We start from the raw sequence: 23,639 nt of genomic DNA, 5'->3' as shown, positions 1-23,639 counted from the left end.
AGGTGGAAAACACCTATTAACTTAAAGATGCATCTGTGTGTGCTCTATCTTCAAATACTAAAACACTACAAAGCCCACAAATGCTAACCATTGCCATTAAAATTGTGTGTGAAATGCTGACAACCCATCACTTTAATTTTTAAAAACTGCTCTAAGTTGGCATCTTCCTCTGAGTCTCCCCCAGGGTGTTTTCTATTTCAGTTTGTGTAGACTGCAAGCTCTTTGGGGCAGGGTCTTGTACAGAGAACTGATTTCCCTTGCCAACATACTAGTATAAAACTGATTTATGTTTTTACTGAAAACACTCCTGAGTGTAAAATGCTCAGTTCAGAACAGGAATTATATTTAAGAAATTAAAATCTCTTAAACAAGGTATTCCAAGCCAAGTGTTACCAGTACACTCTCCTCGAGATAGATATACTAAGAACAGTTATAAAAAAAGAATGTTTAACCCAGAAATCCTTTGAAAATCTGCAACAGCTACAATGCCCTCCTCCCCAGCCCACCAAAAAATAAAATAAAATAAAAAAAATTCAACAGCTCAATGGGGCTTTGATAAAATGTTTTTGGAGCTGGGACCAGCATGACTGTGGTTCTTTACAGCAGACACTATTTATTGGCTATTTTTTAGTGTGAATTAAGGTCAGCTTAAAACTTTGACTTTCCTAGCTTAAAGCTATTTCAAATAGAATCCATCACATGCATCATTTTTTAATTTAATGTGTATGCACCAATATTATTTACTTTACTACATTTATAAATCCACAAACTGAATTTCCATTATCAAAAAGCAGCAAATAAAGTTGACAAGGGATTTCACATATAAATATATAACAAGCATTTGAAACCAAGAACTACTTCTCTAAGGTCAAATAATGGATTCTGAGTATGTGAAGATATGGCCACCGAAGAATGAATCACAAATACTGAAAGTTTCTCTGCACTGGCTACAATAACTATGCCTTCAAAGCAACTTTTTCATACCAGGAGAGGAAGCCATGACCTACTTCGCAACTACAGCTATTATGGACAGACTTCTTAATCCATGAAAAATAGCTGAGGGTCCACCACAGGGAGAGATCTCAGGCTCAAGAGATGGAAGAAGAAACAGCTGGGGAATGAAGTGGTCTTGCTAGCTGAAGAGGAGGGCCATACAGTAATTCCTCGCTTAGCGTTGTAGTTATGTTCCTGAAAAATGCTACTTTAAGCGAAACGATGTTAAGCGAATCCAATTTCCCAATAAGAATTAATGTAAATAGGGAGGGCTAGGTTCCAGGGAATTTTTTTCGACAGACAAAAGACTATATATATATATATATATATATATATATATATATATATATATATATATATATATATATATATATATATACACACACACACACACACACACACACACACACACACACACAGTATAAGTTTTAAACAAACAATTTAATACTGTACACAGCAATAATGATTGTGAAGCTTGGTTAAGGTGGTGAAGTCAGAGGGTGAAAGAGGGTGGGATATTTCCCAGGGAATGCCTTACTGCTAAATGATGAACTAGCACTGCGCTGAGCCCTCAAGGGTTAACCCATTGTTGTTAATGTAGCCTCACACTCTACAAGGCAGCACGAATGGAGGGAGGGGAGACAGCATGGCAGAGAGAGACAGAGACACACACCTGTGAGAGAGAGAGAGAGAGAGATGTGCTTCGCCCCTTTAAGTACGCAGACCCCACTCTAAGTACATTGCCTTTTAAAGTAGATTAGCACGATGAGACAGCAGCTGCTGCTAGCAAGCTCTCTCCATCCTGAGCCCTGTGGTGTTGTCCCCCGCGCCCCCACCCCGTGGAGATAAGGTACAGAAGCAGGGGGGGCAGGAGCGGGGGGAGGGGGATACCCTGACATTAGCACCTCTCTTCCCCCCACCTCTGCACAGCAAGCAGGAGGCTCCCATGAGCAGCTCTAAGGCAGAGGGCAGGAGCAGCACACGGCTGTGGGGGTGGGGAGGGACAGCTGAACTGCCCGGCAATTGATAGCCTGCTGGGTGGCTGCCACACAGGGAACTTAGGGGAGCGGGGAGCTGATGGGGGGCTGCCAATCTACCCTGGTTCCAAGCCCCCACCAGCTAGCTCAAGTGGGCTGCTCTTTCTGCAAGCAGTGGACAAAGCAGGTGGCTGCCAAACCACGTTATAAGGGAGCATTGCGCAACTTTAAATGAGCATGTTCTCTAATTGATCAGCAATGTAACAACAAAACAATGTTAACCGGGACAACTTTAAGTGAGGAGTTACTGTACTCGGTCCCATCAGAGGAGAACTAGCTGGCTTTAAAAGACAACTGGGATATCAGAAGGACTAAGTGTGTCAGACAAAAGTGGCAGAACTAGGACGGAAGGTTGATGCAAGCATATGTAGAAGACAAATAATTTGGTTGAAAGGATGACCCCCACCAAAAATTTGCTTAAAGGAAATAAGCAGTCCTTAACACTCAACTCCTTACATACTATCTCTGCCCCCTGAAAACAGATTCTGTGCCCTGGTGACTGAAGTGGTTTATTTATCTAGGTGTTCAGGAGGCCACTGCTGCTAGAGATTCACTGCAACATCCCTCTGCTGCCACATTCTTTATGACCAAGATAGGAAGAAACGTTGGGCAAGAAGCCTCCACCAGGAGTTGGCAACTGCAGACACCATGGAGAAAAGCTGCCAGGAGAAAGGAGCAGGAGCCTCTTCCCTGCTTTGCCAGGAATTCTACCAATGAGTTGTAACTGGTCAGCTCCAGTCTGCAATCAGCAACTTCCTCTGCTACTCACTGTGACATTGCACCCCATAATGCTTTATGGAAATATGCTTATGCATGTATATATGATATAAATGGAATATGTTTTATGCTACATGTGCCATGTAACATATCTCTGTAAAGGTTATGATCTACTGAATATATTCATCCTATTTGTATGCATGTATCATTTTTGTATTTGAAGTTATGAATATTGGCTGTGTACTTGTTTGATTTTAAGTAGCTTTAGTAAGGCATTTGGTCAGCTTCTTAAGAAAGGAATTTGCAAGTTAAGAGCCAATCAAGAAACACTTAATGGACAATGGAACCTTGGAAGACTCCAATTCACAAAAGAAGTCTACTGTTCAAGGTAGCATGTGAACAATGGCTGCCACCTGTAAAGTTCTGAGTCATGCATGGACACGTGACTTGCCCATGTGACTCCAAAACTCCAGCTTGCAGCTGGATTCTGCATAGGAGAGAGGAGGGGATCTCTACCCACAAAAGAAAGCCCCTGGGAGACCCCTCCATTTTGTCTTTAGTTGGTTCAAGAGGTAGCCTCTCCACCCCTAAAGGATACCTGAAAGAAACTGGAACAAAGGACAGTAACCACAGGGGTGTGAGTGATTGCTGGACCCAGACTAGAAGGAGGCTAGTCTGTAAAAGAAGCTTACTGTGTTAAGGAAAAGTTAGCACATGTGACTCCATTTTGGTTTGGGGCCCACCATTGTCTAAAAGCAAGCACATCATGCACCAGGAGGAGTGTTCCTTAGATACTGCATTCCTGTGAAAATCCTCCTCGTCTCCAGCCTGCCTTGACTCCCGGTATCTGTTCTTTGTCTGTCTCTAACTCCCTATCTCCTGGCCTTTGATGTGAGGCCTCCCATCCTGATAATAAAAGTTATTGATGCATCGCCTTAGGACCATGCTGTGTAATTAACATACTAGTTTAGCACGAGGAATGCACCAAACAGGGATAGGTGGTAGATAAGAAAAGGGTTTGTTTATTGGCTAAGGTTTCCGATGCACGAGGGCAACATGCTTTGCTAAGAGGTATATAACCTTTGTATAATCTGTATTCGGGGTCCCCTCCTGGCTAGCAGGGGGGCACCACGCTCGAGCATAATAAACTTGGCGTTTTTGGGAACTCTGCAGTTGTGGACTTTGTTTACGTGCCTCAGCCTAGATTCGAACTGTGCGTGACCTACCAGGTATAATTCGCAGCAGTTGTGTGCGTGTCCTATCTGGTATAATTCATAACAACTGGAACATCTCTGAGGGTGACGTTTCATCTGTAATCACTTTCTTAGGCCTGGTCTACACTACGGGGTTAGGTCCAATTTAGCCACGTCAGGTAGATTTAAAAATGACTGCGTCCACACAACCAACCCCATTCCATTGACCTAAAGGGCTCTTAAAATCGACTTCTGTACTCCTCTCCGACGAGGGGAGTAGCGCTAAAATTGACCTTATTGGGTCGAATTTGGGGTAGTGCGGACGCAAATTGACGGTATTGGCCTCCAGGAGCTATCCCAGAGTGCTCCATTGTGACTGCTCTGGACAGCACTTTGAACTCTGATGCACTAACCAGGTACACAGGAAAAGCCCCAGGAACTTTTGAATTTCATTGCCAGTTTGGTCAGTGTGGCGAACTCAGCAGCACAGGTGACCATGCAGTCCCCCCAGAATTGTAAAGTGCAGAATGTTTCTACGCTCCTCCTCTCATCTCCGCCCCTGAGGTTATCACAGATTAGAAGGCGAAAAAACCGCACTCACGATGACATGTTTTCCGAGCTCATGCAGTTCTCCCGCACTGATAGGGCACAGCTTAATGCATGGAGGCATTCAGTGGCAGAAGCCAGGAAAGACTTAAGTGAGAGTGAAGAGCGGAGGCAGGACACGATGAAGCGTCTGCTGGAGCTGCAGGAAAGCCAAACAAGAGCACAGACCCCCGCTGCATCCACTGTATAACTGCTTACCCTCCTCCCCCTGTTCCATAGCCTCCTCACCCATACGCCCAAGAATGCGCGGAGGGCGAAAGACGCTCTGGGCACCCAGCCACTCCACTACAAAGGATGGCCCAAGCAACAGAAGGCTGTCATTCAAACAGTTTGATTTTTAGTGTGGCTACAATAAGCAATGGGCCTTGTCCTTCCCTCCTCCCCCACCCCACCCAGGCTACCTTGTCCATTATCTCATTTTTTTAAAATTCAGAAAGAAAGAATGCATGGTTTCAAAACAAGAGTTACTTTATTTCGAAGCGGGGAGGGTGGCGACATGTACCCAAAACCACTCCCGACAATGTTTTTGCCCCATCAGGCATTGGGAGCTTAACCCAGAATTCCAATGGGCAGCGGAGACTGCGGGATCTGTGGGATAGCTACCCTAAGTGCACCACTCTGTAAGTCGACGCTAGCCATGGTAGTGAGGACGCACTCTGCCGACTTAATGCGCTTAGTGTGGACAAATGCAATCGACTATAAAAATCGGTTTCTAAAAATCGACTTCTATAAAATTGACCTAATTTCGTAGTGTAGACAAGGCCTTACTGTATTAGGTTTAGAATTGTGTGTTTTATTTTATTTTTCTTGGTAATTCACTTTGTTCTGTCTTTTATTACTTGGAAACACTTAAATCCTATGTTTTGTATTTACTAGAATCACTTTTTACTTATTAATTAACCCAGAGTAGGTATTAATACCTGGGGGGGGGGGGGGTGGAGGGAGGGGAGGGAGGCAAACAGCTGTGCATCTCTCTCTATCAGTGTTATAGAGGGCGAACAATTTATGAGTTTATCTTGTATAAACTTTATACACCGTAAAATTGATTTATTTGGAGTTTGAACCCCATTGGCAGCTGGGTACCTGAGTGTTGGAGACAGGAACACTTCTTAAGCTGTTTTCAGTTAAGCCTGCAGCTTTCAGGGGACGTGGTTCAGATCTGGGTCTGTGTCTGTAGTAGGCTAGTGTGTCTGGCTCAAACAAGGAAATGTTCTGAAGTCCCAAGCTGCCAAGGGAAAACGGGCTCAGAGGTAGTCTCAGCACATCAGTTGGCAGTGCCCAAGGGGTTTCTGTGATCCAACCAGTCACACTCACACCTGACAACAGCAACACTGTCTCATGGATTTACCAAAAACTCTTTCGTTTAACTACTTTGTTACCTCAGCCACCCTATGACAGTATACCCCAGGTGTTCTGAGACTCACATGGTTAAAAATTTAAGGTTCCAGTTGCTTGGTGATGGGTGTGAATATTAACTTCTGAACAACAATAACAACAAACAACCCACCCTCTGGATTCTGTCCTGTGACATTTATTCCATAACAATGGAGGTTTCCTGTACTTTATGCAGTAGTTAACTGATTTAGTCCCAGGAATAAAATATGGATTTTAGTCCCAGGAATAAAATAGGGTTTTTTTTGGGCACTTATAAACAGTTGGCCAAAACGTCTCTTGTAGCTTGTCTGTTTGATAATTTTAAAGCATTAAAGACCAGAATGAAGCACCTGCAATTGCATAATCACTCTGACAACCTATATCAAAGACAGCTATCAACATGGGCTCAAAACAGCTGCAGCCTTTGTGGTTCTGTCCTCAGTATGCAACATGGTTTGGCAGGATGGCCTGTTTCTGAAAGCATCAAAAATACTGCCTTGCAGAACACTGTGCCTACTGACAGAACAGACCAGCAGACCTCATCCAATGAGTAACGGGCTCCCACAAGGATCTGTCTTGGCACCTTCCCACTTGGATATTTATATCAGCAATATGCCATCAACCCAATCAAAGAAACTTGGATATGCAGATGATGCCACAGTTTCCACCCAAATGGAATGCACACTCTCAGAAGATTTGAAAAAACTGAAAGCGTACTATTGGTTATGGTGACTCCAACCACAACTTCAAAAATGCTGTGTCTGCATTCCACAACATGCAAAGAAGCACTGGAATGTCATCTTCTGCAACAACTTTGGCAAGAGGATTTCCCAAAATATTTTGAAATGGTTCTGAATTGCACCCTTACATACTGCCAACATCTGTCAAAGTCGGCTGCCAATATAAAAACTACAATATAATCCAAAAGCTAGCTGGGACCAGATGGGTGGCAAGATGCTTACACCTTGCCGACAGCCAGCTTGGCCCTTGTCTTCTCAGCAGCTGCATATGCTGCATATCAGTATGGGCAGGTGGCACAAATATGAAACCTGTCGACGTGCAATTGGACATTGCATGAGAATTGTCACAGGACTGCTGGAGTCAATAATTGACAGTCTGGCTTCCCATCCTTGCGCATATCTTACCACTGTCTCTCCGAAGCAGCAATAATGAGAGAATGCAACTGCACAACAACAAAACTAGACTTGGCCATCTATGAAGATCTCCAAGCACCGCTTCTGTCCTCTCCCATGATATTGCCTTATGTCCAGCCACCCCTTTTGACTAGCGGCCAAAGTTTTCAAAACTACGACATCCTGACCAAAACAGTGGGGGTCAAGAATCAAGCCCGGATTACAGATCCCACAGACCAACCACCTGGCTTAAGCATGCTAGGTAAGATATAGATCACAGGAAATGGTACCACAACCTTACGTGGGCTTTGGAATTACTTAGTGTACAAACAGAAAATGAAGGACAGCCTGATATGTGCACGTGGAGAGGACCACATGACCACAGAACATGTAGTGAACTGCTGCCCTCTAAGATCCTTCTCTAGAGGGACAGCCTCTATTTGTTCCATTTCACCAAAAGTCAGAGTGGATGACAAACTTGGATGTCAACCTTTAATGTTGATTTGCAAGTTGCCATATGAAAGAAGAAAAAAGTATTATTTAGGTGTGAATGGTGCTTTCCAGACAAAGCGAGAGGCCCCATTTGCTTACACTCGAAACAAGAGTTATAGTGTGCACTTAGGACGGAAGAATTCCATGTAACACCAGGAGGTCATCTAGTCCAACCCCCTGCTCAAAGCAGGACCAATCCCCAACTAAATCATCCCAGCCAGGGCTTTGTCAAGCCTGACCTTAAAAACTTCAAAGGAAGGAGATTCCACCACCTCTCTAGGTAACGAATTCCAGTGTTTCACTACCCTCCTAGTGAAAAAGTTTTTCCTAATATCCAACCTAAACCTCCCCCAGTGCAACTTGAGACCATTACTCCTCGTTCTGTCATCTGCTACCACTGAGAACAGTCTAGATCCATCCTCTTTGGAACCCCCTTTCAGGTAGTTGAAAGCAGCTATCAAATCCCCCCTCATTCTTCTCCTCCACAGACTAAACAATCCCAGTTCCCTCAGCCTCTCCTCATAAGTCGTGTTCCAGTCCCTAATCATTTTTGTTGCCCTCCGCTGGACGCTTTCCAATTTTTCCACATCCTTCTTGTAGCGTGGGGCCCAAGACTGGACACAGTACTCCAGATGAGGCCTCACCAAGGTCGAATAGAGGGGAACAATCACATCCCTCTATCTGCTGGCAATGCCCCTACTTATACAGCCCAAAATGCAATTGGCCTTCTTGGCAACAAGGGCACACTGTTGACTCATATCCAGCTTCTTGTCCACTGTAACCCCTAGGTCCTTTTCTGCAGAACTGCTGCCTAGCCATTCGGTCCCTAAGCGGTGCATGGGATTCTTCTGTCCTAAACGCAGGGCTCTGCACTTGTCCTTCTTGAAACTCATCAGATTTCTTTTGGTCCAATCCTCTAATTTGTCTAGGGCCCTCTGTATCCTATCCCTACCCTTCAGCGTATCTACCTCTCCTCCCAGTTTAGTGTCATCTGCAAACTTGCTGAGGGTGCAACCCACACCATCCTCCAGATCATTAATGAAGATATTGAACAAAACAGGCCTGAGGACCGACCCTTGGGGCACTCCACTTGATACCGACTGCCAACTAGACATTGAGCCATTGATCACTACCAGTTGAGCCCGACAACCTAGCCAGCTTGCTATCCACCATCTGGAGGGAACGGATTACTAGGGTCTGCGACCACCTCATCCGTGGATACTGAGGAAGAGGCTAGCATTGGAGATGGGGCTGCTTCTTTTTCCTCCACCTGTACCACTTCCATTGGGCCCACTTCTGAGACCTCAGTATTGGGGTTGGTACTGGAGTCAGGGTCCAGTGTTGGGTGGGATGAAACAGTGGCTCGCCTCTTGGACTCCACTGAGTATGAATGGTGGAAAGAGAGCCGCAGCACTTGGTGAAACCCCCACAGCTTTCAAGACTGTGACTGCATTTGCCAGTGGTCAACCGACAGCTGGGGGAGCCAGTACTGAAGTCTGGTACATAGTTCAGGTACAGGTACTGGTACTTCTTCAACAGGGTGAAGGATTCCCCTTTGGACTCCGAAGAGGATTCTTCCCTCTGAGACTATGAGGTTTCTGTACCTGCTTCTGCCTACAGATGGTGCTGGGGAGCACCTGGTGATTGGCCGAAGACAGTTACAATGGGACCATGGAGGGTTTTCCTCTGTGGGGTGCTATGATGGTCGATGCCATGATGGAGCTCACTGCCCCTTGATCCTTTCTGTCCCCAGTAGCCCTGAATGGCAGGGGCTTTCATTGGTGGGCGGGATAGGGAGGGACATCAGATCCTTTTCCTCCTGAAAAGCCTCCAGAGTCAAAGACGCTTGCAGCCGCAAGGTCCCATGATTGTGCCTAGGAGTTGGGGTGGGTCCCGGACTGGACGTGGTGCTCTAGTTGAAGTCGCTGGAGCCAGCAGTGCCTCTGGGGAGGACAAGTGGCCTACTGCTAATCACTCTCTGCTTTTTTCCTCTTCACACCTTAAAGCGCCCTCTCTTGGCAAGCTGTTTCTTATGCTTCTTCCTCGGCACTGGGAATGGAGAATGGTGCCAGGAAGAGCAGTGTTGGGGCAGCGCTTCGCATGGAAGCCAAAGGGCTTGGTGCCAATTCGCAGCGGCTCAGCTCTGAGGCTGGTCTGAGGGCTGCCTCCATGAGTACAACCTTCAGATGAATGTCCATCTTTTTGAGTGCATGGTCTGAAGCCCCTGCAGATCTGGCTTCTCCTTAACGCAAGTTTCCCTGAGGCACTTTAGACAGCTAGAGTTTGGGTCACTCACTGGCATGGGCTTGCTGCAGGAGGCACATGGCTTGAAGCTCAGGGACTGGGGCATGCTCAGCCCCTGGGACCAAAGTCCCTCGACGACAGGAACCAGTATTCACACTATATACACTAACACTAACTAAGAAGTATCTACAAAAACAATATGCTACAAAGTCCAAACCACTGGGAAAGAAGCCTTGCAAAAGCAAGAGGGATCGTTCCAAGCAACCATCACAGGCAGTAAGAAGGAACTGAGAGGGTGCAGAGGTGGCGGCACCCCTTATACTGGCACATATGCGTGTGGCTCCAGGGAGTGCCAGAGCCGGTCCTACGGATAGCACTAAGGGAAAAATCTCCAACAACTGTGCATGTGGTGGTCACACACCTAGCAATGGAATGGATATGAGCAGGCTCTTGAAGAATAAGAAGTTAGATACGAAATAATGTCAGATTAAAAAATAGGGATGAGCATGTTATTTTGCTGCATGGAAACACAGAGTATATTTGGAATACCGACTTTTACAAAGGAGACCAATATTTAATTTTAAAGGGGATTTAAAAAAACATTGATAAGCTCATGTGTACATAAAATTATTACATTAAGAAATCACTTTTCTCATAAATTTTGTTCAGCAGGTTTGTTAGTTTAGAAAGTTGATAGAAACGATGCTATGATAAAAAATTACAAAATGTAGTTACTGCACCAACCTAACCTTTTTCTTTCGGTCTTTTTTGTTTCTAAATCTCAAGTGACAGAAGTCTAGATGCTTCTGAGAATAAGCTTTGGAATCCCCTCACAAAATGGGTTATTTGCTGGTCAGTCAATCAATTTCTTTCTCATTTTGATTTACGGAAATATCTTGTAGGACTAGTCTCAAGCTGCAGTATTTTCTCCCGAACACTAGCAGCAACTAGTAAGCATTCACATAATCGACCTAAAACATTAAATTTGTGACAAGCCAAGTGAAAACTGCCCTTAACATCTGAGAGACTGTGCAGAAGTTACGCAAATAGCAATGATTCATATATTCCAAGGCCAGAAGGGACCACTGTGATCATCTAGTCTGACTTCCTGAATAACACAGGCCATAGAACTTCCCCAAAATAATTCGGAGAGCATATCTATTAGAAAAACATCCAAGCTTGATTTAAAAATTGTCAGTCATGCAGAATCCACCATGACCCTTGGTAAATTGTTCCAATGGTTAATTACCCTCACTGTCAAAAATGTATGCCTTATTTCCAGTCTGAGTTTGTCTAACTTCAACTTCCAGCCGTTACACTGTGTTATACCTTTCTCTCCTAGACTGAAGAGCCATTATCAAATATTTGCAAAAAGAAAAGGAGTACCAGTGGCACCTTAGAGACTAACCAATTTATCTGAGTCTCTAAGGTGCCACTAGTACTCCTTTTCTTTTTGCGAATACAGACTAACACGGCTGCTACTCTGAAACCTATCAAATATTTGTTCCTCATGTAGGTACCTACAGTTTCTAATCAAGTCATCCTTTAATCTTCTCTTTGTTAAACTAGATAGACAGACTCCAGGAGCTCAATCATTAAAAGACAGGTTTTCTAATATTTTAATCAATCTTGTGGCTCTTCTCTGAACCCTCTCTAAATTTTTCAACATCTTTCTTGAACTGTTAACCCCAGAACTGGGCACACTCTTCCTGCAATGGTTGCACCAGTGCCAAATACAGAGGTAAAATAACCACTGTACTCCTACTCATGACTTTCCTGTTTATGCATTCGAGGGTCGCATTAGTCCTTTTCGCAACTGTGTTACATTGGGAGCTCATGTTCAGCTGATTATCCATCATGACCCCCAAATCTTTTTCAGTCACTCCTTCCCAGGAGACAGTCCCCTATGCTGTAAGTATGGCCTATGTTCTTTGTTCCTAGACATATATTTAGCCATATTAAAGTACATATTGTTTGCTTGTGCCCAGTTTATCAGACGATACAAAACGTTCTGTATTAGTGACCTGACCTCTTTATTATTTACCACTCCCCCAATTTTTGTATTATTTGCAAACTTTATCAGTGATGATTTTGTATTTTCTTTCAGGTCATTGATAAAAATAATAAATAACATAGTGCCAAGCCTGATCCTTGGAAGACCCCCACTGGAAACAAATCCACTTGATAATGATTCTCTTTTACATTTTGAGACCAGCTTTTAATCCATTTAATGTATGTCACCTTGATTTTGTATTGTGCTAGGTTTTTTTTTTTGTTTTTGTGTTTTTTTTTTTTAAAGTTAAATGCCTTACAAAAGTCTAAGTATATTACATGAACACTACTACCCTATCAACAAACTTGTAATATCACTATCAAGTTAGTCTGACAGGATCCATTTTCCATAAACCCATGTTGATTGACATTAATAAAATTACCCTCCTTTAATTCTCTATTAATCTAGTCCCATATCAGTTGCTCCATTATTTTGCCCAGGATTGAGGTCAGACTGACAGGCTTATAACTACTAGGTCGTCCCATTTACCCTTTTTTTAATATTAGCACATTAGCTTTCTTCCAGTCTTCTGGAACTAAATTTGTGGATCCAAGTTATCTGGACCTACTGATTTAAAAATGTCTCACTTCAGTAGCTGCTGTTTAACATCCTCGTGAGATACTACTGGAATGAAAAGAGTGTTATCATATGATAGCACTACATCATCTGTTTTTTCCTCAAATACAGAACAGAAATATTTATTGAACACTTCTGCCTTTGGTGCAGTATTATTGATAATTCTACCATTTCAATCTACTAATGGATCTGTACCATTATCAGGATGCTTTTTGCCAATAATATATTTAAAAAACTCCTCCTTATTTTCCTTAAATCTGCTGGTCACAGATTTCTCCTTTCTTCATTGATACTTTGCATAAGCACAATCCAAAATGTCAACTCCTTGAACCAACAAATGAACTTTAAACAATACGGCATTTAAAAATAAATCCCACCACTGTTTCTAGCACTAATCCTACTGCAGTGAAAATACTGCCAGGCTAAATACTCTGTGTGGAAACATCTTAAAATTAACCTCCAAGTGAAGACGTAAATGTACCTCACAGTCCATTCGATGTCATAGCAGGCTATTCACAAGCTCTTCTGAGTCAGTAATTTTAAGGTGACTGTTAGTCAACAGACTATGCATAGGGAAACATGTTATGACTTGGAATAAGAATCTTTCCCACAAGTCTGAACAGTTTACTTCCTCTCACAGGAGGAAGCTTTTATCCGTAACTTTTACTTCACTTGCCATTTAAGGAAAGATTCAATTACAGCTGTGGTTTTTGGCACAGACAGATGTTCAAAATAAACGATTACATGTGCTAAACAGAATCTTAATTTCTTTTCAGTAGCTTCTCCTACAAACCTGTTAAGAAAGGGATCAGAACTATTTGTAGTCATTGTTCTCAGTTCCTGAGACATTCCGGGAGATGACACTGGATTTTGAGAGCCACCGTCTTGTTCCATAGTTGGAAGTTGGCTACGGAGAGCTAACTCCTGAAAAAACAAGAAATGAGTACATTAGTAAGTTCAGTGCGATGTTTCAGGCACATCATCAGCATTTCAGCATATAGGTGAATACACATCTCCATAGTTACTAAATGTCTAAAGTGAAAGGAAGAATCCCCATTCTGCTCCATAAAGAGAATTCAAGCTCAGGCTATTTCTCCAATTATTATGACTTAACTGTAAATATTAATTTAAGTAAACAGATTGTTATTTGACACCACCCACATGCAAACTAACATCCAATTAACAACAGAGGTGGTTGCAAACAATGTGATCAAAGAATTTCACTCTTTTTCTTGTTTGGGAATTGTTCATGAACAGACTGATTTCTCATAATTGTTGAAATAATTACTTCAAATGAGTAAATTTTGGCCTAAATTTGCATGTAAACTGTTCTTTGAGTGCTTGTGTTATTCACTATTTATTGCTGTGTGAATGGTCACTAAGTCCCATTGAACTGTTTCTTTATTGGATGACTGAAACTATAATGAGGGACAAATAAGAAAGCCTTTGATTCTCTAAGGGAAAGGGTGAGATTAGTTGTGGAGTTAAGAAGAGGTAGGTTAATAAAATTAATGAATTTTTAGAACATTTAGACTTGTTCCTTTCTGGGTCTCTTGGGCCAGACTTTGCATGAGGTATCACTTGTGGGGGGCTGGGGGTGGAGAGGAAGAAGGGGAATCAGTCTGGCGGTTCTCAAACTGTGGGTCATGACCCCATTTTAATGGGGTCGCCAGGGCTAGCGTTCGACTGGCTGGGGCCCGGGGCCAAAGCCGAAGCCTGAGCCCCACTGCCCAGGGCCAAAGCCTGTGCCCCACCACCTGGGGTGCAACCACCTCTATTAGTAACAGCCCCCTGCCCAGGATGAAGCCCTTGGGCTTTGTCCCTCCCCGCCCAGGGTGGTGGAGCTCAGACTTTGGCCCCCTGCCTGTAGAAGCAGGATTTGGGTGGGCTCAGGCTTCAGTCCCTTCCCCACGCCCCCCCTCCATTGGGGCCGTCTAGTAATTTTTATTGTCAGAAGGGGGTTGCGGTACAATGAAGTTTGAGAATCCCTGGTCTATTGTAATAGGATTGCCTTGGCTACCTTTTAAAAATAATTTTCACCATGTTCGTATTAAATAATTGCATTTACATAAGGATTCCAGCTGTGCAGCGTGTGGCTAGATACTCCTCTGTTTTATTTAATTGCCTCTTTGCCAGCTATGGGGTTTTGCACTTTCCTAATTACACAGAGTCAGCCATATACCCATGTATGCTTTGTTTAACTGTGGTCTCGCATGGGATTTCGGCAATTGTCCCTTTTCATGTATCTACCAAGTACATTTGATTGAATGTAGTAGTCTACAGTTTTCTCTCACCCCTCATTTGACATTGTTACAAGCAAACTTGCGGTGTAGACACATATGCTCACTCTGAACTGAAATGGATGCTGGTAGATCTCCATGTCTGAGAGCTAAGTAGCAGCAGTTTCTGTGTTGCTGCGTTAAACAGTGCTCCATATACAACAATGAACTAAAATAATTTTTTACTAAAAAGCCCTGGTCACAGACACAAAATCAGCACCATCAACTGATTTAATATTAAAAAAATCCAAATAAACAAAAAATCTAGTTTCAGATGTCCTTCTCAAAAGCAAATAGTGCTAAAGTGACAGGAAAGAAGATCCAGATTTCATCTCTACATTGGCTGAAGAATCAATATAAAATTGAAGGGAGTAAAGAAAAAACCAAACAATCACAGAGCTTTATTGGTTTTTAAAAAGTTAACTTTGCCTTTCTTGTTTTTTCTTGAGAAGTCTAAAGGTAGTGGGGACTAATCCTCCTTTGCCATTTGGTCAAAAAAAGAGTGGCTTTAACTGCAACAGCAATATCTGAGAAGTATTCAGCTATAGGAACTCTCACATCTGACTGAAGAAACCAAAAAAGCATTTTATCAGAAAAAGATGCATTAATACAGGAAAAGATGGATACGAGGACCTCAGTTTTGCCTATCCAGAGGTATAGAGTACCATCTACAGAGTAACTGAAGCTTGTACCCAGTCAGTAAGGATTTCCCCCTTGATTCAACTACACCTCATTTCCAAAAGTGTGAGCACTGTACCATATTTAATGAAGTGTGGATATAAATTGACTGCACTGAAGTTCCTGTGTCAAAGAGTTCCTGTGTCTATACACCAGCACTTCCCATTGAGGAAAAGGAATATTAGACCTTCACTCTACATTTCCTGATATCTGCTAAGATTTACCAGTGTTAGAACAAGATGTTAATTATTTACAGGCTGATAAAAAAAATATATCGTTCATTTATATATTATTTATATTCATGTTTAAAAAACGGCTCTTTATTTTGAACTATCTGACCTTCTAGATGCAAAAATACAAGTCTGACAAAATTCTGGCTGAGATTACTATGGCTTGATCTCTTCCTATTTTTGTAAGTATGTCAAACTTTTCTAACTACCTTTGGGAAAATAAAGGCTTAACACTCTCAATGTTAGTATAAAATTCTAATTTTGGATATTATTTACAAGACCAAAATGATCTGTCAACTCCTTAGATAAAGTTACTTTAAAAAAAAAAATGAGGTCAGCATTCTGTAACTTATCCAGCTGGTCTTTTTCAAGTTTGTTTATTTTACAGTTACACAAGTTTTTAACAGCTTCACTGGATATTCACGAAGTGTATAACTTGTTCAAAATGGAGCTTAGAAAACTGACTCTTTTAAAAGGGCCTTTTACTTTCATCACACTTTTTACATGAGTAGAGCTGTTTTAATAATTGATTTCTTGGTTTGTAGACAGTTCCAAAGAATTCTGGGTCAGACCTCAGCAAAATTTTTCAGAATTTTCAGCAAATCAAAAATTTCAGAAAAAACTGTTTTGATTTGGGGCATTTTTGTTTTAATGAAAGCAAAGGAAATTTGGACACACAGGATGAGATTCCCCAAATTTAGGAGGAAGTGATGATTATATCGCTCCCTTATACCCAATAGTTCAGCAATTAGGACACTCTATTGGAATGGGGGAGACCCGGATTTGAATCCCTACTCTGGAGCAAATCCCCTCCTCAGGTGAGTACCCTTACCACCAGGCTACTGGCTATTTGGGGGGAGAAGGGTGCCTCTCTCACATTGAAGCTATTCTACTTTGTATAACTAATTAAATATTCATTGGAACAGGGACTTGAACCCAGGCCTATTCCCCCACCCTGGTGAATGCCATAATCAACGGTCTAGAGTCACTCTCACTGGCCCAATTGAATAATTATTTATACAGAGTGGAACAGCTTCAAGAAGAGAGATAGAGGCACCACCACCCTAGAATAACCAACACCCTGGTGGTTAGGATGCTCACCTGGGGGAGAGACCTGGATTTAAACTTCGGTCTCTTACATGCCAGATGATTACCTTAACCACTGTGCTATTGGGTATAAGATGAGGCAAACATCTCCTCTTCGGTTTTGAGAATAACACCCAAGTCCCACTGTAGTAGTTACACCACATATCGAGGTTTAAGAGTCTGCTATTGCCTCTCAGCAAACAAACAGACATGTCTTATCTCAAGCAATAACGGCTCATGTTTTCAGATACACAATTTGGGTTCAATCCTCACCGACAACCTGACTAGATGGGGTCCATGAATCATTTATATACACCAAGGCCTATACTCCAGGTATAATAAGAACACCAGAAATTAGTTAAGGCTAAACTGCATTGGGGAAACCAACCCCTTTGTTTCAGAATATAAACAAAGTTTATAATATTAATGAAAAATTCCAGGATCCAATCCTGTATTAGATTCTGTTGGAAGGCAGAATCAGGGGGTCATGCTAGTGCCTCTGTTTTCAGGATCGGAGCCTTACTCATTAATGCATAACATCTAGTAATCTGCAATGGGTCACCCATTAATTTCCTACTGTCTTTCAGTCTCACAGTTGCTTGCTGTTAATTTTAAATAGAAAAGCTGTTTTCTCAAACCTTTATGAGAATTCAGTAATAACTTTGCCCTTGCTCAGCCAGTAAATTGTCTTAGTGTATTGGTGATACTACATACAGATAGTTATCCAAAAAAGTTTATTTTCAACATGTGGTTAACACCTTGTATGCACAAGCCAACTAGGTTACAAAATTCAATTGCCAAATATGAATGGACTCCTCGAAATGACCTTAAACCTAAGAATTGTGGAAGAATTGTAATTTCCATAGATCTGCACTAATTTTGGACTATTGATTAATATGCAGCCTGTTGGCTTGAATTGGTTTTGCAGGTCTTCTAGTCTTTTAAAAAGACAAAAGCTCCTCTAATACCAGTGTCCCTTACAACATCTGTTGCATTATTTTGGGGGCTTAATTGGAATAACATCTGAATGTTGGGTAGACTGCAGTGAAAGTAGGGGAAAGATTATATTACAGAACACTTAGTGAATAAATTTTACTACGGCTGAAAGCAGTACTAGTAAAGGACGGTAACTTCAAGATGTGTTACCTCTCTGCAGGTGTGCATGTGCTCTTGGAACTGGAAATTCATCAACAGTGCCCATTAGTCAACACCTGCACCTGACACCTCCTCATGCTCCCAACCGAGGGTATAAGGAATAATGCAGACCAAACACCGCTCCAGTTCCTGCTCTTCTGTGAATCCAAAGAGGACCTGAGCAAAAGGGAATGACGATGGAATGTGAATACCCACAGGGACCACAAATCTTGAAGAACTCCAGTTCCTAGAAGGTAAGTAACCTTCCTTTCTTCTTCCAGTGCTGATTCAAAGGGGTATTCACTATGGATGAGTCCAAAACAGTGTTTCAATTAGAAGGTGGGTGTGAGGAAGCATGATGCACCACAGACTCGAGGATCACTAAATCAAAGGAAGCATTTCCAGCTGAAGCTTGAACTAGTGTGTAATACCTGGTGAAGGTGTGAATGGAGTCTCAAATTGCTGCTTTCTCTCTCTCTCTCTCTCTCTCTATATATATATCTCAGAGGGATTCCCTTCAGAGAAGCCACTGAGGCTGCTTACACTCTAATAAAATGGGCCCTGAGGAGGGGTTTCGAGAAGATCACAAAGAGGAAGACACAGGTGGAAATCCATTCAGAGTCTTTGGGAAAAGATAGCTTTCCCTTTCATTCTTTCAGCAATAGTGATGATAACCTTGGAGACTTCAAGAACGGTTTTGTCCTGTGTAAGTAGAAGGCCAGAGCCCTGTGTACATCAAGTGAGTGGGGCTTCTAGTCCTCCAAGCTATCTACATTCATAGACAGATGTAATGTAAGACGCAGGAGGCTCAACGTTCAAATAGCAGGCTCATAAGAGTGGAAAGGATGAGGCTCACCTTTATAAGTGGGGACAGGTTTACATTCTGACAGTCACGGTAGTGGGATGGGTGAAAACAGCGCAGTTCTTCACCGGAGGATGTAAGGCATGAATAGCTGCCAGATGTATTGTTAGGGAATTGATAAACAGGTCAGATGTCTTCAATGAAAGAAGATATTCCAGAATTAGAGGGATTCCCGATTTCTCAGGAAGTAACTGGTTCTGCTGACACCACAGGGAGAATCACTTCCAATTGGTGGCATAACACTTCCTTGTAGAGAAAGGATTGGACATCCTATGAGCAGTCTTTCCCTATGGTCCTTGTCCATCTAAAAACCATACTGTCAGAAAGAGGAAAGCTGGACTGGTCTTGCCCTCGTTCCGAGACAGTAGGTTCCGGAATGGCTGAAGGTGAATGCATGGGTGGGAGGCCAACTGGACAGTGGTGAATCAGAATAGTCTCCACTACTAAGAAGCTATGAGGATCACTGCTGCCTTGTCCAGTTTGATCATCCTGAGGATGCAAGGTAGCAAAGTATGGGAGGGAAGGAACACACCAGTGGGTCCAACCACTACACCAGGAAAGCATCCCCTCTGGAGCTGAAGCCTTGAGTAGCTCAGGAACAATATACTGGCTACTTTTTGTTTTGCCTGATAATTCACTGTGGGGAATAATAGAGAAAGAGAAATTCTTGTCAGAAAGATTCAGTCTCTCATGTCTTTGTCCAGAGAGGATAACCTGGGCTGGAGCAGTCTACTCTGTTCTGTTACTGCCTGGACCACTAATGAGTTGGGATTAGGGTTGGAAAAACAAATATTCTGCTCTCTTGGAGTGAACAAAGTACTTTTTCTCAGTCCTCTGAGCCATATACCAAATTTTCTTAGTGGGCTCCATAGGACCTCATTGATGGGAAGGGCTGGAGGTGGAGGCTGGAGGGAGCTGGACAATGTCCAGGAGTTGGTGGGTAGGTTCCTGAACCTCCTCCAGCAAGATCTGAAGAGAGTCAGCAATCCTCCTTAGGAGGTCCAGGTACTGTTTGTAATCATCTGGAGGCAAGGGAGATGCTGGTGTCAGTACTTCATCTGGGGAGAGCAAGAAGTGCTGCTGGTGGATCTGCCAGTACAGATTGCTCCTCGTCAGTCAAAGGCTCCTGCAAAGACTGTGGCTCCTCTCTGGTTCCTGAAAATACGGATCTTAGTGACCCGATATAGTCAGTGGCCAAAATCATTGGAATATAGAGGTGGGTACCACTGGTTCATTGACCAATAGTGTGGCTTGCCATGAGGCAAAGACATCCAGGTAACTCTGGAAGCTCTGGCCAGGCTGATGGTTCTTTGCCAGTTTGCTGTTGATACCTTTTGGCTGACGGACAGGAGTCATCAGGCTCAAATGGTGGGGTTGACAGCACCACATGACTCGACTCTGATGCAACAGGGACAGGAGCTCATAAATGGTGCACCAATGGTGCTGCGGCCTCCACCTGACGGCCGGAGCTCAGGACCAACGAACATCACATTGATGGAGTTGGGATGTTTCTCAGCAGAACCAGATGTGAGAAGATTGGAGATTCTGGATTCGTATAAATTTCTAGATGCTTGAGAAGCATATCAAATTCTCATTGGAGGAGAGCTAGTAGGTGTGTTGGATTTAAACCATACCTGCCCATGCCATCTTGGAGGTGGTGGACTTGCTGGATTGGTACTGCTCATGTAGATGAAGAACGGTCCCCTCCATGTCTGCTTAGTGCTGGAGTTGAACTTCACCTCTGAGAGTGCAATTTTGAGGCATTAATTGCTCCTGGCATCATAGGTAGTGGTCATTCTTCTTTGTGAGCTCCGGATGCACCCGATCCAGGGCATGGAATCCCATGTGGTGTCAGAGGTAGATAGACCACTTTTTTGAGCATTTGTAGGGTGATTTTTTCCTCTTTTTATGAAGGTGTTTACCCTTTCCTTCCTCATGCCTTTGTTTAGAAGAGTCCTTGGGCATGGAGGAATCTGAGCATAGTGAGGTACCTGCACAGGGGTGGTGGTTGGGGATGAAAACCCCAAGTTTATCTAAAACAACTGAAGATAGTAACTATTAGAAACTTCTAAAAACTAGAAAAGAAATAAAACCTTGTAAACTACTGTAAAAACTGTTTAAAAACTGTGTACACCTATTGTTTCTAGACGTGTATCAGAGGCAAAGACAGAGAGTTCTGATGTGGGCCATGCGGCAATGAGAAGAAACTGAAGATGCAGTCAGCCCGCCCTGTCCTTTATCGCCTCAGATGGAAGTATGAGGCGAGCGAGGGTGCATGCACGGACCAACAGATACTACTTTCAAATGCTCCAACTCCAGACGCATGTCGCGCATGCGTAAACCCTCAGTGGAATATAATTGGAGATCATCACTTGAAGAACCATCAATGGATCCTGGAGCTGGAGGGGTGCTGCTGGAGGCTCAGGTTGGCTAAATGGGGAGTATGAGGGCCCCGGGGCCAAATAGGGCTTCATGGATAGCTCCAGAAGGTGTCTCCAGAGTCTGAACTTCTGAGATTGCCTGGTGTGGGGGGGAAAAAAACCACAACAGATACCACACCTCAAGGGGATGTGCACTTCCCTGTGGTAGTGCAGGCAGCTCTTGTGCGGGTCGCTCACTGGGAAGACCTGTAGGCAGGCCAGGCAGGGTTTGAAGTCTTGAGCTTTGGGCATGATAGGTACCCCAAATTGTGTGGGAACGAAGGGAAGAGACACCCTGATTCCCAAACTAATCTATCTAAATATAAAAACTCCAATTATTTACAGGTCTGAAAATCAACCAGGAATGCTGGAAAGAGGACAGACACAGGAGGTTCTGTTCCAGAGCACAAGTGGTAGAAAGAAACTGGAGAGAGAGCTGGTCCATGCTGCACTGTATGCCCTTGATTGGGAGCATGAGGTGGCGCAGACCAACAGACACGGCTATTGAAGAATTTCTGGTTCTGTGCACATAGAACACATGTGCATCCACAGGTGCCAGCTCTTAAAGAACTGATGGTAATTCGGTGCAGTACGGTATAACTCTGTACTAGGTACAAAGACGTGTTCTTAGGGCACTGGAGTCATACAAAAAATGCAAGAGAGACAGTGGGTTCAATAGCCGTGGACTGATTTCTCTGTACTTGTTTCATTTTTTTTTGGGGCCCCCGCTTGGACACAAATAGTTTTTTAAAATAATAATTATTGCTATGACTGGGTGAAAAAACGTCATGTTATTTTGCTTTTTTTGCAAATCCATTAAAAATTTGTTCTGTTGCCAATGGGAACAGTACTTGGTTTTATTTATTTTTTGTCATACATATATAAACAAATATCATTTTGTACTGTGTAAATTCCAGTCATCGATACTCGAACTCCTCCCACATTTGAACTAACAGAAAAGCACTTACCTCTTAATAACACTTTCACCACACATTAAACAAATAAACAAATGTAACTTAGATTTATTTTTCTCAACAAGGAGCTCAGATATGCAGATTCAGAAGCCACATAAAATTTATAACAGCAGTGCCTATGAAGCTGAAAAGTAACATTACCTCTGCAGTAAACCTAATGAACGTATTTTGCGTCTTATACATTCTTTTGCCAGACAGCATGCCGCCCAGAATTCAACCACATAGGACACCCTTTCATGGACAGCAACTGTTCAGATCCCATCTCATTTAGATTTTCTAGACACTTTTGAAAGTAGTGCATTAGAGTATTCTCCATAACATTTTTCACATTTCCTAGCAATACGTAAGATCAAGCAACCTCTTCATCAAATCTTAACCAAGCAACTGAGCTGTAGTTCTGATGGACATACCTCTATGCTTTGGCAAAAGTTTCAGCTACACAGAAATAACAGAACATTAGAGACAGTCATACACTGTTTTATGAAGAAACATTCTGCCAAAGAACTCACAAGAAGTCTCACACTGACAGTACTCGAACATGTACTGAAGTACTCTCCTGAATCAGGGCCTATGGTGGTGGTATTGCATAATGCACCATACAGATAGACTGCTGCACCCACACAGAGCCCCAGAGGTTGATGGGGCTTTGTGCAGATGATGTACAATGCAGGCTCATGGCCTAAGCCAAGACAGTCTATCAGAATTAACCTCCAAGTACATAGAATACCAGTGTCTTTCTAGACAAAAAGGTCCAAAGTCACTTTATTCAACAATTTGAATACAGACAATAAGCCAATATTTCTGATTACTTATATATTCTGTGGAATGCCACTTGCTAACAAAAAGTAGTTTATAATTTCCTAAGATTTTGGGAAGGAACTCCAGCAATAAATAATGACAGCTTGATTCTACTGAGATAGCTTTTCCCAAAGTTATTTCTAGTGATCCAAAGTAACTGTACAAATACCTTGATTATTCAGCTCCATACAAACGAAAATGTTTTTAAAACTTAACACAGAACTTTTAAATACGTTTTTCTAAAAATTATGGGTTTAATTTATTGTCACGGTTATCTGAAAATGACTAATTTTCTAAAATTAAAGTACTATTTTATTTAAGCATGTGCCTAAATTTAAGCATGTGAATAGTCTAATTCAGAATAATGGTGCTACTCACACAGCTAGCTGCTTTGCTGGATTGGGGACTTAGTGAATGAACAGTATTTAAGGAAAACTCCAAAGTAAATATACCAATGTATCTCTGCCAACTTGAAATCTAGTCAATTACAAAAAGAAGCAGTTTCTGATATTATACGTAATGCAGAGTTTCCCTACCAATTGTGTACATTTAAAATCACACTCTCCTGGGTTTTTTTTTGTTTGTTTTTTTTTTAAAGTTTCACACTGCAAGAGGAGAGAGGAAGAAATACAACCAGGAAAATACTTATTCTACACGGGATAAAATGTGATTGATTATTCACAAAGTGCTGTCAAATGCACAAAACAAAATGGAAAAAACAAGTGTTTTGCCTCTAATTTGTAGACAGTCATTTGAGATG

General features: G+C 42.5%; 1 protein-coding gene across 15 annotated transcripts in view; it reads right to left on the bottom strand.

The window, feature by feature from the left end:
- YAP1 (Yes1 associated transcriptional regulator) overlaps positions 1–23,639 on the bottom strand; it is a 184,187-nt gene that overhangs the window by 8,107 nt on the left and 152,441 nt on the right. For all 15 annotated transcript variants that reach the window (XM_043529415.1, XM_043529426.1, XM_043529421.1 and 12 more), the window contains one exon: positions 13,212–13,342. In XM_043529415.1, coding sequence (XP_043385350.1) covers positions 13,212–13,342 — 131 coding nt within the window. The remainder of the gene's footprint in view (positions 1–13,211; positions 13,343–23,639) is intronic.

This window comes from Chelonia mydas, chromosome 1 (genome assembly GCF_015237465.2).
Source record: "Chelonia mydas isolate rCheMyd1 chromosome 1, rCheMyd1.pri.v2, whole genome shotgun sequence".
Lineage (NCBI taxonomy): Eukaryota > Metazoa > Chordata > Testudines > Cheloniidae > Chelonia > Chelonia mydas.
Note: the sequence above shows the minus strand (reverse complement) of the source record. Positions and strands in the feature narration are given on the sequence as shown.